Below are 18,132 nucleotides of genomic sequence, written 5' to 3' on the forward strand. Positions count from 1 at the left end.
ACAGAAAAACTGGTGAACGATAAATTATGTCTGACAAAAAAAAACAATTGTTTCACAATCAAAAATTTCCATAATCCTCACCTCAAATAACCTTTATTATCCTCTTGTTCTGCCAATGTTTTTATCGATGCCATTAGCAAATCATCGTAACCAAGGAATTCGTCTAGGATGAAGCGAGAAAAGGGGTCTCCAAAGCACTCATCCTTTTGTGGATCCAAGGTCACGATCTTCACAGGGATCTTCAGCAGTAAACGTGCATTAGGAGTGAGACGCAAGAACCCATATTCTAATGAATATTCGAGTATGTAATCTTCATCTGGAAATAATATATCATTTATAAAACTTCAAATTGCGACTAATATATATATGGCTAACGTACAATGTAACCCAACCCAACCTGTAAGTAACCTGTGATGGGTGGAACTTACACTGAATTTTTTATTCCTACTCAATACAAACCCGTTTAACGTTTTTCATAAAAGACATAAGGCACATCTCGCTTACGAAATTAACGCATTTGACTATACTTTTTACTTATTTAAATGGCTACAGGTGTAAGTTTTAAAGTAAGTCAATGTAAGTGCATATATTTTAATACATTCTGTATAAAGTGATCATTCTGAAATAAGTTACATTTACTTATTTTTTCTATTCGTATGTATCAAGCCAATAACTTCTGGCAGTACAAAGTATGCAAGGATGGATAGTAAACAATATTTAATTCAAATATATAGTAATCCGAATTTTGTAAAAGCTTTTTCTTACTCGTTTATTATTAATTAAAAGCAAATATACATTCATCCCTCTAAATCTTTTACATCTATAAGTAATAATCCCTATTTAAGTTAAGATATAAAAATGCATCAAGGCTGCTATTTGTCGGCTTTTCAAATTATTATACTGCATTCGCGTGACAAAGTTAATACCAAAGAAGACTAGTGATAATGTGCCGGAGGATGGTATAAATATGATTCTCTTCTTTCTAAGTTATCGGTTGCCGTTCACATTACCGTTTGTCGTGTTAGAATTTATTTCCACTATTAGATTAATTAAGATGTTTCTCAGACACTAATAGCGTTTGCGTCCGAAAAAATAGCAATAAAGAAACGGGAAGGCGTTGTCTGTTTACACAACAAGAACGCAAACAAAATAAAAGCGTAAGTTATTACTATTTAAAAACATACGTTTCCTCTGAAAATCGCCACAATGTATTGAGCTGCCCACATCAAGCGACTTTCCACGATCTTACTTCTTTGCAACGATTTTCTACGACCAATCTAAATCCTCCTCGTTTTCACTTATTAAAGTAAATATAGGCATTATCTAGGATCTGGTATTTATTAAATTCAAAAGAAGATAGACCGGTATTTCTACTTCGTACGAATATTTTCTACATTACAATGTAATTTAAAAATGTGTATTAAAAATATAATAAATATAAAAATATCAATACCTTTTGAAGAATCGTTCGAAGCTGCTTCATCGGGAGATTCCTGTAACAGATAATTACATAAACATTAAACAACTCCCTTATTTTAAAAAATAATTATTCAACGGCGAGTAAATTAATATTTAATAATGAAATCAACCTTATTAAAAGAATATAAATTATTTTACAGTCTTATTTCATGTAAACGTGGTGGTTACCGCAACTAAGTAACAATTCACTCATTTCATTTAACATTATTTTACAGAAAACAGGATATTAACAAATTACAATAATAAATAAGTGTAGGTGACCAATAATCACTCTTTGTACTTTGTTAGAAAACGGTACTATATAAACGAAAACTATACTTGTTAATAAACAATCACATATGAATGCCTATTTCTTTCCTAAAAATGGCAATGCCTACCATAAGCTGCTGAGTCTCCAAAATTCTGCTCCGGTTGTCACAACCCCAACTATGTCTGATGACAGGGGTCGTTAATGATCACGGTCGTTTTAATAAACATTCATTTATTTAATGTGTTACAGGCAGCCCTCTGAGGAGTTCTGATGCAATTACTCGAAGCGTTGGGTCAACCAGATTAAAGCCAACCCCGAATAGAAATAAATGTAATGTCTCTTAGTTACTTAATTAATAACCCGCTACACAGGTTATCATCCCCGATAACCGTACCTGGTCACTCTCTATACAATGCTATGGACCTGACACCGTGAATGCAACTAACATCTCTTAAAATCTAAAGAGAACTTACTTCAAGTGTTTTTGAATCTCCGTCGAGCTCCTCCACAAGCCCCATAATGCCCTCCCAAATGGATGTAGACGGTTCTATATGCACCCCTGGTATTATAGTTGTATTGAAGTGACGATGAACTTGATCGGATGTTGCATCATTCTTGCCTTCGACGATATATGTCGTCTCCGTAACTTGATCTCCAGAAACATCTTCCATATTCTCATCATGAATGCGTGTAATATTTCCATAGTCGGTGCCATCACGCAGATATTCATCCTCTTCTAAATCATCACTGGAGGATGATGATTCTATATTAACAAATCTGAAAACAAGTAACATATTTGTATGACTGTCATGTATAGTTAAACTAAAAATATATACTTATATGACACATATTAACTAATTTATCTTTACACATTTGGAAGTTGAAATAACAACTTGTGGATAAACTTTGTACTGAAACAAAGTGTAGAAACATTATGTTACAAATAAAAAATTATAATTAAGAAAGGTTAAGATAAATATTCAGAGTTAGTTTCCAAGTAGGTTCAACAGAGGCTTCTTAATGAACAGCTGAGCAGTAATGTGTAAATACTACTTCTCTTTGAATGGTGAGTAAGATAAGACTACTTGATTCAAGTTAAATCAAGAAAAAATCATAGTTATCTTCTTATTAAAACTTGCATTTACATAATTAACCACCATTTTATTCTCCTACTTGTTTCCTCACTTATATCTCACACTATGTTAAACATATTTTTTGTGGCACCAAGTCTTCACAATTACCCGGTGCATTAACTAATACCACAAAATAAGGTTCACTTTATTGTGTTCAATGTATTTACTACAAGACTCTTTTATCTAGTAGTATTTAAATCAAGTGTCCAAATTAGGCCTAATTCCGTTAAAGTGATATTAAAACTAATTATAATAATATCTTAAATTTTATTTGTTTAATAACAAGTATGATATACAGATTACTCAAAACAGAATGCAAAATAAATCTTACATATGTAATAAAAACTCATTTAGATAAATTTTGAAAGATATTTCTTAGATCTTTATCACTTAGCAGTAGAGCTAAAATTAAATTTATATTTATTAAACTTGGAAAATGCAAAATTTGCATTTGATAAGAGTAACACGTGGTGCCCTTTGTTGCACGAATACCACTGCATGTGCGGAGGTGGCTAAATATTGGTTCTTTTCTTACAATAAATTATACATTTACATTAATAAATAAATATAATATAATCCAAATTTGGTACCCTTAAAAATGAACTTAATCCTTCTAACTTAAAAGGGCTTATACATTTTACCATGCTTTATAGAAAGAAAAGCATCCTAGATTTATAACTTATTACATAAAACCTATTTGACACCGTACTTTGGTTGTATTGTTCTATGTATATTATTATTATTATTTTGTGTATATATCATATAGATATAAAAACAAAAATATTATAACAATATGATAACAAACTCACCCTTCAGTTGCTAGCATTCCCAACATAGAATTAAATTCTTCTTTGCCTTTTTTTAATTTTTTCTCTTTTGCATAGCTTTGCTCTATACTGTAATCTTGAGCAGGATTTCTTAATATTTCTACACGCAGTATACCTTCTCTAGGCCAAGAATCCTTCACATGATTCAAGCAAGTTGTTGGTGTTCTGGAGAATGCTATGTGAATATATGCAAGAACGAAGAAAGCAACAAGAGCTTTTAAAAGTACTAAGAATTCAAAAAATCTTCTTACTGGCCTCGGGAATGTTCTTGCATAAGCAACTGCAAACTTAAAGAATAAAGCATGGAACAGTCGCTCCCTTACATTCAATAAGGGATTCTGATTATTATTTCTGTTCCGATTCATCATTTGGTTTATGACAGGTCCACCAGGTAATATATTGTTCTCAGGATTTACACCAGGTGGCAAATTGTTCATTATGTTAGGCCCACCGGCATTGCTCATTTCTATGCAGTCCGATGAACCTGTAAATTTTTTCATTTTCTTACTGACAAACATTTAAAATAAACAAATATCTAAGTTATCTCAAGAATGTAATAGATGTACATAGAAATAACAACGATATAAAGAAAAAATTATTTTATGTAATGTATATTATAAATAATGGTAGTATGTAGCAGATAAAAAATATATATATACATATACGAATATACATTTTTATGTATGTATATTTATACATATACATGCATACATATTGTATTCTAGCAATAATTTATTAGTCTTTCGATCAAATCGATAGGAACGCGACATTGAACACCAAAACAAAAAAAATTAGATACTTATGTGCAAGGTCACGAAAATGGATCGTTTAATAGGTTTCGTTAAAGACTGTAATTTGAAGGGTTTGTCAAGTTTGGCCGTCTTGAATTCATCTATAAAAGTAAAAGTAATCAACAATCAACATACCTAAACGTCAATAACACTTTCACAATAAAATTATATAAGTCTTAAACATATATAATAACTATATGAAAAGTAAGAACTTTAAAGGTAGTTTATAAATCACTTGCACATGATATTATAAATAAATCTAGCCTGTTTAATCAACACATGAATAAACCAGAGTAACGTCAAATTCTTAATATGTCATTCAATTTATGTCCTCTGTTGTGTGTTCATTGTTGTCATAAAATAGAGGATGCGTTCAAATACGATTACTTTGCGTTTCCAAGATCTTTAAGTCACGTATTTTTGTTTTGTGTTACTGGTTTTAAATAATATATTTAAAGTATTTGTAGATTAATTTTTAACTTTTATGTCTTCTGTAAATGTGAGCTTATTGAAATTAATTAATTTTCAGGTTTCAATTTTATATGAAACGCCATCTATCAGTAAAAAACTTGACAGTTTAAGTAGTTGTAAACTAGGGTTTAGAAAACAGTCACATAAAAGAGCAGATAATTTTTTTTATCATATAGAAAGTTTTAATGCTTAATGATACAGTATTTTAACCAAACATAGGATAATCTGTTTATAGTAGTGTTCTAGAAACGTTTGTCGTCTGTCGAAATATCTTGACCTAACATCAAGTTCCTAGTTACTACAATACTCCCACATTTGTTCTAATTACATTCTCTCGGATATATTTATAGAATATTAGAAATTACACATATGTACGATTATACTTTTTCGTTGACATATTTAAGATTTTAGAATGTTTTTTTATCTCATTATATTTTTACTTACGTTTCCTTATTTGTAAATCATAAATTACATAAACCAAGATGTATATTAAATAAACTTTTGTGTAGATCTGTCCACATTGATCATTGTGTTCCTCTGTTTTTATTCCATAACTTAATTTAGATTACTAATTAACTAGGCTATTAAGAATTCAAACTTAAAATTTATTGGTATTCTTCAATTTTTACATAAAATTATTTGTGTGTCAACTTATGCATTCCTTATCAGGATTGTTGAGAATATATGAATATGTAGGATGTTAAAAAAGAAAAGTAATAATGAAAGCCGATATTTTTTTTAAATTAGGTTTAGCGCATGTTACACGCCTTGCAATTTTTTGTTGTAAGCCGTGATAGTTATTTCGCAATTTATTTTACACAATTTTTTAGCATTAGTGCACCATTTCTATGTAATATAATCAATGACAATTGTAAGTTGGTCCTTAAGCACTAAGTTCTAGCTAAGCTAGATTTTGATCTGGCTAAGCATTTTTTTCCAACAAATATGTCTAGTAATTAAAAATTTTATTTTATAATTAATTTATGTTTTTTTTTTCAAGATACCAAAGATTATAAAAAAGTACCTTTTTATAATCTTTGGCATACATAACCTTATGAATTTCATAACCATTACAGATGATTATTGTCTTTGCAATAATTATTTAAATCTTTTACCATAGTACACATATTAATGGTCATAAACCTCCAATGATATTTTTACAATAATATGTAATATTACATTTATAAACTACCTAAAATGTTGTATGCAAATTAGAATATATTACATATTGCTCTGGTACACAAAATATTCAACAATAACATAAGAGAGGTGTCCTTGCAAAGAATCTTTTAAAACAGATCTTGACTACATGTGAAAATTTGTTTATATTTTTTTTATTTTATATATTAAGGTTATTTTTTATATATTAAGGCTAATATTACGCTATAATCAAAATTTATTATGCAGGTATCTTTCTATTTGCAGGTCAATGCATACGATTCTATAGCGACGTGGTAGATTTAGTTTTAGGTAAATCCAAGAACCGCACTTAGCACTGAGTCTGCTATATATAACACTATTTCAGAGTATGTTTACAATAAAGATGTTACGAAATGAATTGTACAAATATAAAGATTTTTTTCAACCTCTATGAGTTTTCTATTAGCTCTCGGTAGGTGGCGCGTTGCGACCTAACGTAAACAATAAATTATAGATGATTGAAATGACCTTTAAAATAAAGCTATTTTGACTTTGCAATAACTTCTACATAATTTTTTTAAATTAATTGGATGTAATTATGTTTTTACTGTCTTTGTACTAATCCTTTTACGCCACAATAAGCGAAGTCTGTTCGCAGAGTGATGTCTTTCGTCACTGTATAATAACTATCAGCAAATGTACAACTACACAACTACAATGTTGTATTTAAGAATACAAAGTTTTTTTACATGAAATAAGAGATTAAGACGCAAAAAAACTTAAACTTAGTTTTTGGGCAGCTATACTCAAGCTGCGACCCGCCTCGTCTGTTGTCACATTCTTATAAACCATTTTGACTTTTTAGCAAATCAAAATGACAGCCCTGGATAAATAAGCTCTGTATAACAGCCACGCTGTAGACTTACTCATATGGTAATTTATCGAGCGAGCAATTCTAGGAATCCTCTTCCCTTTACTTCCATACTTCCACGTACGTGTCACTTTACCAGTCGTGAATTTAGTATTTTTTATAAGAGGCAACTGTGGCAATACATATATATTGGCATGTAAATCTTATATAATAAATAATATAAGGTTTAAGAGTCAAAATCTAAATACTCGTATAAAACAGTCACAGACATAATAAAATCGAAAATTAAAAATAAACTTAAAATTAACGAAAAAGCAATAAAAACTTTCGTCTTCAAAAACTTTACAAATTCTAAGAATCTTAGTTATAAATCTAATATTAAAAGCATGTTATGAAAAAAATCTCATCTCATTTTTATGTGAGCAACAGAACAACCGACCGACCAACTATTCAACTCTAATAAGTTCAGTATTCTTGAGTAATGACTTTATCATTATTGGCAGCTTGGCGTTCATATTACAAATTAAAACGGATGGTGTTTATAAAAAAATAATATATGTAACGTAAGGTATTTTCAACCTGCTAAATTAAATTCCAGGTTCTATACATGACTTTCAGTGTTAATTACTATAATAAAATGGAACGTGATAAATTTAAGTCTGCTATTAAACTCGGTATAATAAACCATTTGTCCTGCACTGTAAGCTAAGTCTAGCGCTGCACGTCCAAGAGCTTAAACGATAATGATATTCAAAAACAAACAGATGTCGATGTATGTATATAATTTACAGTAATTCTAGTCGGACTATAGCACACTGTCCAATGTGTAGCACCTACAATCAAGTTTAGGACAGGCATTGTAACTTGACTTATTTACCAATTATTTGAAAAATGAACGATTCTGAATCACTCGATGTTTTATTTCAACGCAGTCTTATGAAAAAAAGAGTATCCGTATATTCTAGCACAAACTGTCTCCAAGACAGTATCATTTTTTAAGAGATGTGTAGCATTTTTATACCTTTTTTTATTTCGACAGTGAAATGCCCTGTAGAATTCAACCACTGAAAAGCAGTGATCGGCCATAGTACCTCGTCGGTGTCCATCAGTAAAGGCTTTATTTATATGGAGAAAAACTAGACCTCCCCTAGCCACTTCGTGTTGCTAACTGGCTTTGCTTTTGAATCAATCATGTCATCAAATCATGAAAATGGACGGGCAGGGCATCCACGCTCAAGATTCAACCAGAACAGTCAGGGGTAAATTAAGCCTATTCTTAGAAACCCTGACTAAAGAATTAGGGGACTAGTCGTTTGATGCAAAGGCTGAATGTTTCTACTAGCAGGAACGGCTTTTCTTTTTTCGATAGGCGGTCTACCTTTGCGCCATTACTTTTTACGGAATGAAACCAATAAATAAGTCACTTACTTGATGGGGAGAAAGCTTACTGCTCGATATCCTCAGAGTCGATAAAATAATAATATTTTTCTACCAAAACGTTTTAACAAAATATATAATTCGGTAACGTGTTATAATCAAAATTTTTTTATAGAGCCGTCGGTGTCGGAATGGACATAAAATTAAAAAATACATTTCGAAAAAAAAAACCAAAATAGATAATGCCGCGGAGATAACGAGAAATGAACTTAAATTACGTACCGCTCACGATATAAATATTCAGAAAGCAGTTGTAGAAAGTGACCCCTTTTATAGTTAAATAAGGGATAAATCGTAAAGATCAAATTTTTTATACTTTGTTAACAATTCCTACATAAAATCTATTTGGTATTCGCTTTTTAAATTTCATGATTATCATGCCATCGACAACATGCTTTATTATGATTAAAGCGATCACGATAATCAATATAAAGATAATATTCATTTTTAAATTATTTAGAAAAATATTTTAGCTTTATTTCAATCGCCATGTTGCAATTTATTAAATGTGTTATGTTTTGAAAGTAGTATTCGAATCACAATTATTTTCGATTTCCGCTTTAATGTTTAATTTAATTATGTTTTGCAAAAAACCTTAAAAGTCAAGTAATGTTTCTTAACTTGTAAATCTTTCGAAAATAAATAAACTATTATAAAATAAAAAATTGTAATTACTTATTGTACATATCCTTCGTAAAATATGGTTACCATTAAAGCTTGAAAAAGTTGATGTCTCAATTATCGGCTGGGTCAGGCGACGTGCCAAGGGAGTTGCGGGGATGTTGAATTTATATCACTCTCACGTTTCTTATTTCCTGTTTTTTTACTTCGCCTATGTACTTTGATTGGTTTAATTTTTGTAGCCGGACTTTAATAAAAAGTTCCTGCGCTTAACAAATTTCAAATACATTTTTAGGCTTTTAAAACTAACATGTTACTTTTTTAAATAACAGGGAAGACGGAGAACTAGACGTTGAAAAGAATTTGAAGCTGTTTGGTCGTTAACGAAACACTATAACTACATAAAAATTTCTGATCTTTTAGTAAGCGATCCTAAAAAAATTAGCCAATAAAGTGTTGTATAAATTCTCGATCATAACAACTTATATAGACTAGAATCGGTTTTTTATTCGTATATACAAAATTGGCAACATGGACGTTTCAAGTTATGCTTGTGTCTTCATTGTATAATGAATATTTTTTGTGTTTCCACCAAAGGTTGAGAATGTCTGGCTACACAGACTACATCCAGCTGCGATATCTTCATTTGGTCGTCGGCAGGTGTCACGTGGCTCTACATCTTTTCTCTCGTTTCATCGTATTACTAACATTAAACCCATCTCACTCTCTTTTGTGTTCGAACTCCATAAGAAAGTTTAGTACGGTTTGGAAGTCTTAAGTTTTATTTTTATTTATCGTCGAAACATTTATTTATTTCTTTCCGTTTGCATTGAGATACAAGTGAAGGTATATTTTACGAAACTAGAACATCTTTTATAATTCTATTAAAAGCCCATTCGATGTTTTTGAACAAAGTTACATGAAACATTTATTTTAGAAGAACTTTTAATTGTTCGCCTTATTAAAGACAAATAATACTTGCTAAGTATCCTTATACGTTTTTTAAGGTACTGTACTTGCTCCTTTACCTCTTGTCATCAGGGGGAAATAAAAATAAGCTTTAGTCGTACTTGATTTAAAAATAAATTGTTTAAAAAAAAAACCTTTTAAATTCTCCATTGGGGTAAGGTATAGGGCCATTTATTACCAGTTATAAGAGACTTGTTAAATCGATTCTGGGCGTTGTTACAGTTACGTTTCGTTAATAATTAATAATACTTTTTGGTATAGTAACAAAAATCACTATAAACACAAAAAAAACAAACGGTTTGATTTATTAAACGTTTCAAATATGTAATAATAATTGATGGAACTATTGTCCCTTTGTTTTTTATATATATAAAAAAGATATTTTTAAACATACAGTACGGTTTTTTATACTATTTATATTTTTTATATACTATTTGAAATTTAATTTTTAATTTAATGAAGTAATGACGCCGTAAAAATAAAATGTACAAATACAAATAAAGTAATTCTGAAGAGGGCCATTAATCACTTGAGCCGATCGGTTGCTACGATGATTACAACAGAAACGTCTTCCGGGAACCGACCCGTTCTACTATCAGCTACCTGATTCAAACATGACAGAGGCTTTCACGCTATAATAATGTATGTGTTTTTTTATTAGATACCAGGTAAAACTGTTCTCCTGTTTTATAAATGTCGTTTGCATAAAAATAATTTTCGGAGATTTTCATGCGATTAGAAATATGTAGGAATAAAATACTTAAATCGCTAGAGCTTTTAGTTTTGCCAATAACGCCAATGAAAATATTTGCACCCCTGTTAAAATTTTACTTTAATTAACCTTCTATACAACACATCAACAACACAGTTAACATTCAAAATAACTGCAAAATTATTTGAAGAAAAGTGTGAACAATTTTATTGCTTACAAGTTGGAAGTTTTGTCTTTCTACTCTTTTAATTTGTCTCTGAATATACAAATTTAATTATTCACATGTATTCTTCCTTCATATTGAGAACTAAGATGTTGCAACTATTGAGTTTCTGGCGAGATCTTTTGAACTATGTTAAAATAATTGACAATTCCACGTGTAAATGTCTACTTCAATAAAGATATTTTGAATTGAATAGAACAGAAACAAACAATCGCTTGGAGACTGCCCTATCTGGCAAAATATACAAGTAACGGTTAGAATAAGGACTTTTCGGAGAGTTATCAAGTTATTTTAAAGTGTTTAAAAGGAAGCACAGCCAAATATCATTGGCGAATATAAAGCTCAACAAATCCGCTGGCTTGGTCACTTGGAGCGAATGGGATCGGATCGGAGCGTGAAGGTAGCGTACCTGGAAAAACCGAGGGGTCGAAGACAAGTGGGTAGACCCAGGTATCGCTGGATCGATCGCGTTGAGGCAGACTTGCGCGAATTGAATGTCAACCAATGGCAGACAATGGCGCAAGATAGAGGAAAGTGGAAGTCTCTCGCTTCGGAGGCCAAGACCCACTTTGGGTCACTGAGCCAGCGGAGTAAGTAAGTAAGTAAGTAAAAGGAAGTTAAGAGAAGCGTAGCGGAATGTCGCTGGATGCGGGCAGCACAAGGCCGATCATCCGGGGCAGTACATGCCTTGCAGTGGGTCTTTATCGGCTAAAAAGAAAATGAAGTAAGGTGTTTAGGTTGACAGTGGACCAGTGAATGCTAACAGATAAGCAAAAGAAAATCTTCATTTCTTTTTCCTATTTTCAAAATTACGACAACATTATTTCTTTTTTTTTTCACCATCTGTAACGTGGTAAAATATTCGAATGTTAGATTTATAACACGCTGTAAATTACAAATGTCAGAAAGTTGCGTGGGCTTCTCGTGGTACCTTTATATTGTACGTTAACGCCGCGCTGTCCCCGAACTGGTTTGGCTCGATCGCTCGTTAGTGCCAATGAAGTTGTTAAGTGCAACGGCTCTCGCCTGTTTTTGTCATCACACCGCCTTTTATTCCGCCGACGCTTATGCGACCGCGAAAGAAGCACGGCAAAAGAGTTTCTGTTGGAGCTAATTTATAATTATGTATTTGTAACTTTTACATCTTACTGTTCAACTTTAAATTACAAATATTTTTTGTATTCCTCCAGCAACAGACGTCAATTGCTTACAAAGTTCTTTGAATGTACCAGCCATCGATCTAAGAGCTTGGCGGCCTCCCAATCCAATAAAACAGTATCCGTACCGAGCCGTGACTTCCCAAAGACCACTCGAGCTTCGATACCGAAAAACAGGTCTTAGACTAAGCGCCCTCTGCTCCCTGACAAATCAAACCTGACATATACTAAAAGAGGCCGTAAAATACAAGACAATCTCTCCAGGGTCCTTAACACCTACTAAAGTAAAATTTATGATTGATATAAAATAAACAGTCAAAATACGCTCATTACAAATACGATTAACGTTATCATCACGATATTATAAATTAGACATTACATACGATCCATAAAGAATCATAAATATAGGTCTCTCTCTCCAAAACTGTTATTATTTTTAAACACGTTTTTGATTGAAAAATAATTTTAATCATATTTCTTTTTACAGATTATTTATGCAAGGAAATCAGCTTAGTTAAGCAGCTAGTCGGGTGTTTCATTCATAGAAAATTTAAATTAGTTCATTAGTAGTTTCTATAGTATAACAATAAGTCGTACTTCTTACCGACATGTTTGTAATTCATCATTTGGGTGTCCACACCCACGTACGGTGACTTCGAGCCTGGTGCACTTGCGTTCGGCATTGTATTTTAATGGTTTAAATACAAGCTGTTGACTCTCAATGTTACGATGTTATATTTATATTGCAACGAGCAGGTAATGGATTGCCTCCACAGCTACCATTTCATGATATATTTTTCATAACAGCGGGAATGCAATGTGATATAGTTTTATTTTTCTTTTTACATGTATTCTGAATTCAAAACGTACTCGATAATTTTATTTTATAAACGACATATGACGGACATTTAAACGTTATGCAATATTCTTTACATAGAAAAGGTTACAAATTAAAAAAAAAAAAACACTAAATTTTTGTTTAAAAACTTCGTTTGTAATTTCGTCATTACCATTTCCTGACATTTTTTCTGTTTGAAACTAAATAAAGACTGAAATAAGAAATGACGCCAGAAATTATAAGTGTGGTTTGGAATCTAACGTTTCGGTTCTAGAAATTTTGTCTCAAATTTTGTTAACGACTACGAAGTCAATAACCACAAGTAGGACTGACGACATTATTATATTCACGAGAAGTCGCTGGATAAAGGCAGCGCAAAACCAATCATTGTCGTCATTTTTGGGAGAGTTCATGCCTTGCAATAGACTTCTATCACCTGATATCATGACGTTGGAGAGCCCAAAAAGTGGGTACGGCCTGATTACAGTGAAGTTTTTCGAGAAAATGGCACAATACTTATAGAATTTAAAACCGGATTGGCCCTTGTGATAGAAAATACATTCCATGTGAAAATTGAGAATTTTAATCACAATAGTTTAGCTATTCTATCCGGAGACGAGTTAATATGAAATCTAAAATCAATGAATATAATCTTATATCTTGTATATTAGTGAATATGTAACTTTTAAAATCTGTCCAGACAATTACTTCGGATATACATTGTCAAAAACTGCCAGAAAGTGTTCAATTGCTCGCATCTATCTCATTCAGGAGAAACAAAAAATGTTTATTATTTCGATATGTATCTGCAATTTTATGTAATCTAATAAATCAACAGATCAAATGATTAAAAAAAAACGTAAATAGTTGCTAGTTTGAACAATGAAAATGTATTGCTACAACGAATAAGTAAAAATTGTGGAAAAAAATAGAAAATGATATATATACGGCTCGGTCGACGTACTGCACCGCCCTCAGGCACGGCCACGCCGTCCTGAACCTCTCCGCAACGAGTTAATCAGACATCTATAGTCTACGGTTCTCAAACATTACCTTTAATTAAAATCGATTTAATTATTACAAAAAAAATTACACCGTAATAAAATTAAAAAAATAATAATAACATGAAAATGAAGGATTTCTGTGCAAAGTTTTATTGATTGTTACTACGAATCCTTACAGGCACGTTCATGAAATTAAAAAAAAAATCGTGCGCGTATTGTTCGTTTTAACTGTTGCCCTATATGATCAAACCAAGTTTTACAAACACCAATTAAAGTTAAAGTTTGAGAACTTTGATCAAATAATGAAACATAATGACTCTATCGTCGGCGTCATAGCGGCGCGCCCGTTTACGGGCAAAGCGCTCCGTCGGCCGTCCGTAGGTTTGTTTCTGAGAACAGTACGCTCATTTACATCATTATTCCGGTATTAAATGCCATAAATATTTTATAGTTCAATTACGTGCTTAAATTATTGCTGTTAATAAAAGAAAATGTTTAGTTTTAAAGCATTCATGAAATCAAGCGCTGAAACAATTTAATTAGCGCTAATTACTCTAATATAAATTTTGTATATATAGAGGATATGTTATAGAAAAGAATATGTGTTTATACTTTAATAAAGCAACGTACTATAAGAGAGTTTAATAATGAGTTACACTAATGATTGTATTTTGCTAGAAACCGGAAACCGTAAACCTTATGCCGTGCAGTGGCCCGACATTAATGAATGTATTTATCTTTTAGATTTGAAAAAAAAATGACTATCGTACATATATAAAAAACTAAAACAATTTTTTTTGTTAAACTTTATAGTGATAATTTTAAATATAAGTATGCAGTCAATGTTATTTTTGCAATCCCAAGCACGGATATGAATATTAATTATCATCATCATCTTAGATGCAGGACACCCACAGAAGGACAGAGGCCTCCCTCTGAGATTTCCAATAGAACTGCTAGGAAGCACTTAAGAACGATTTACGCTGCGCTTGCACTTGACAACCATTGCTTTTGCGAGCTTCTGTGAGCCAGTGGTGGACCAAACCGTGGTGCATCTAGTGACCAATTGTCCAGCATTCGGAGGACTCCGTTGCGATTTCGAGCGCCTTACAGGAAAGAAAATAACCGAAGACAACATCGCCTTACTGGTTACAAGTAACGAAGACAATCCTTTGTTCCTCAAATGTTGCAGAAACAGTAATTGAGGACGTTATTAATAGAAATAAAGGTAAAAAGAGTACAGGTCAGGTAATAAATTAAATTAATAGAAAGTAAAGTAAAACACTAATGTGAAATAACTAAAGAGAAAATAAATTAAACAGACAGTTATGTCAATAAGCCAAAAATTTGTAAATGTGATAAAATGTGAAATTAAATACGGTTATTGTATAGAAGATTATAATGCCCTGTCCCATAAATACGATAGGGGAGAGCGAGAGGCCCCCAATAGCGGTGACCATAAAAAAACTATTGCTAAGCGTTGACCCCGGCGGCTATCAGTTCTGAGCGCTATATGGCCTGCTAATACTACTTTCATTCGTCCACGTATCGGCCAATTCCTGATAACACATCGAAAAGAAAAGAATTAATGCTACTAATGACTTTCTAATTATAGTCTCTGTTTAAAGAGACCACACGACAAGCAAATCACTTCATAAATTCAAAATCGGCTAAGAAAAACCAATTTATTCTACTTACTGTTCATTAAGGCACATATGTCCATCGTTATTCGAACATTTAATGAATATTGCCTCAGTACCAAAGCTACGGGTAATGAAGTCTTTATAGGCTCGCGTTGGGCGGTATTACAAAGCGCTCTTTTCTTTTGATGCCGCCGTCTTTCCGACGACAGTGTGGAGGCGATGATTCCTATATAAAAACTCAATGATTTATTTCGTGTTCATTCGCCGTTGAACATTGAGGTCTCTATTCCTAACAGGGCTGTCGCTCGACGTCAATGTACTAATCTATTTTAAAAGATTTTTACATATGCATCATTTTGTTTAAAACTATCAAAATAAATTAGCTAGTTCTGGCAGTGAAAAGATATTATTCGTTCTTTAAAAGCAACTTTCCTTAGAAGTTTTAATTAAAATATTAAGTAACACGTTCTTAACCTTCTTTCAGAAATAAGTTTTATTTTACCGTATAATTATAAAACATATATGTAAATTATACAAAAATAAATTAACCAATGTTTTAATACAGTATGAACTAGAAAATACATTTATAAAAATCAATTATAAAGGAGCTTTCAGTTTCGAATATTACACTTCTTATACTAAAGTAAATACATATTTATATGTATAATACATTGTCATTTAACAGGCTTGATAATTAAATAAGTATCATAAAATCCCAAAAAAAATATCGTGAGTCGATTCAAAGGTTTTTTGTTACACGTCTGGCTATGAAAAAGCTTTTGGTTTCGTAATAGTGTTAAAGCTCACGATTCCGTGAAGTTTTTACACATAATTGTGCTTAAAGTTCAGTTTCGTGACCAGACTTTTAATCATCGCCTTAGGTCGATTATAATAAAGATAAACAGTATTTATAAATGTAGCAAATTCAAAACGTAACTGTATTATTATTATGTTTACATATTCTGTATTCAGATTCAAAAAAGTGGGGCTAGGAATAAGAATAGACTGTAATGGCTATTTAAATTTAGATTTTGCAATTAATTTAATAATCAATCAATAATAAGCATTTACTGACACTGCAAGCTATACTTAAGGTTGTTTTTCATTATTGATAATGCTGTTTGCGGTTTGTCATTTACGTTTGCCCGTGCCTCAAAGGGCGGACCTACGTCTCATTCAACTGCAATTATCCATGTAAGTATTGCTTCATATATGTAGCACACTCGAAAGGAAAAGAGGTTTTTATATCTGAGAGGGATAAGACAAGTAAGGCGACAATCTGGTAGGTCTTCCCATAACAGGGTGGAGAAATAAACTAAAACAGGGTGTCTGATGTACTGATAGAACTCATAAAAAAATAATTCTCTTAAAACATTAACATACGAAAACATTTATAATCAATGAAATTTGAAGTACTTTCGTTCAATACAACAATGCTGCATACTTCAAAGTTTTATAAATTTCATTTGTACTGTTCCTGCTGCCTCAGCCAACCAAGCAAGCCATTTTTATCGGCGAGAATAGTAAAGAACGTATAGAGAAAGACAATTCTCGATCATCCGAAATGAAAAGGTTGCTGAACTTACTTCCGCCATTTCTTCGACTAGCGTCAAGCGTTTTTAAAATGTACTAATGTTAGCAAGGCATTAGTAAACGACCAAGTCAAAAGAAGGGTGATGATGTCAAAGGCGTATTTGAGTAGCAGCCCAAGCAGTGGACCCCTCACGAGGTTCTTGCGCTAGGTCATTCCAGGGAAGCCTCCCTAATCGGTAATATCGCATATGATGTAACGGAATGACACAGAGTTCCCCGGAAGCCCTGAAACTATGTTACGAAAACGAGGTTTAGCCTAAGCGTCTTCCGCACTCTGCACCGTTAAGCCCGCGAAATAAGTAAAAGCCAAAAGTTGCCTTAATGGAATTTATAGATGGTGCATCCGATCCGAACCGAAAAACAAATACAAGGAAGTACAAATCTTGTATTCAATCACAATCATTGTATCAGCACAAGCATACATAATGCCGCGCAAAAACCAGTCGGACAATCTGTTCTACTCCTTACTCCTCCTCCAATTTAATATAGACAGCCAGCCATTTTGTTCAAAGTCGGTAAATCAAAAGATGATTTAAAATACCTAATTAACCTTGTAATTATACATAGTTACATATGCAATAGTTCTTTGAACTCCAGTGAAATATTTTTAGTTAAAATACTATCTTGAACACTTCATTTTTAAATAAAGATACGTCTAAAACGCAATAACCATTTTTTTCACAAGACATTGTCGCTACGCATCTATGAATATATTCAAAAGCAACCGTTTCTTTCCGACACTCACGTCTCAATTAAGCAAACAATTGGCAATAAACTTGAACCTCCTTGTTACGCTTGTGATTTACGACTTACCGTCAGCCTACTGCCTATTTATATAAGTTCTTACATAAGTTATCGTGTACAGGATGTAATAAAACATAACAGGTAGATTCCCACAAAGTATTAACTGATTTGGGAACGGAAAAAAATTAAGTTTGTAGAGAAAATATTTTCAAAAGCTACCACGTCAAAA

At 32.1% G+C, this 18,132-nt stretch overlaps 1 protein-coding gene across 1 annotated transcript in view; it reads right to left on the minus strand.

Moving 5' to 3' along the window:
* Positions 1-4,783, minus strand: part of LOC137921344 (membralin-like) — a 92,871-nt gene extending 88,088 nt beyond the window's left edge. The window contains exons 1-5 of the mRNA XM_068764051.1: positions 4,616-4,783; positions 3,672-4,173; positions 2,203-2,506; positions 1,454-1,493; positions 82-316 (exon numbers count right to left, since the gene is read on the minus strand). Of these exons, the coding sequence (XP_068620152.1) occupies positions 82-316; positions 1,454-1,493; positions 2,203-2,506; positions 3,672-4,153 (1,061 nt within the window). The 5' untranslated portion in view covers positions 4,154-4,173; positions 4,616-4,783. The remainder of the gene's footprint in view (positions 1-81; positions 317-1,453; positions 1,494-2,202; positions 2,507-3,671; positions 4,174-4,615) is intronic.
* Positions 4,784-18,132: the final 13,349 nt, after the last annotated feature.

This window comes from Battus philenor, unplaced genomic scaffold (genome assembly GCF_028537555.1).
Source record: "Battus philenor isolate CCGP_79_NKW_IND1 unplaced genomic scaffold, ilBatPhil1.0.hap1 SCAF_19, whole genome shotgun sequence".
NCBI lineage: Eukaryota > Metazoa > Arthropoda > Insecta > Lepidoptera > Papilionidae > Battus > Battus philenor.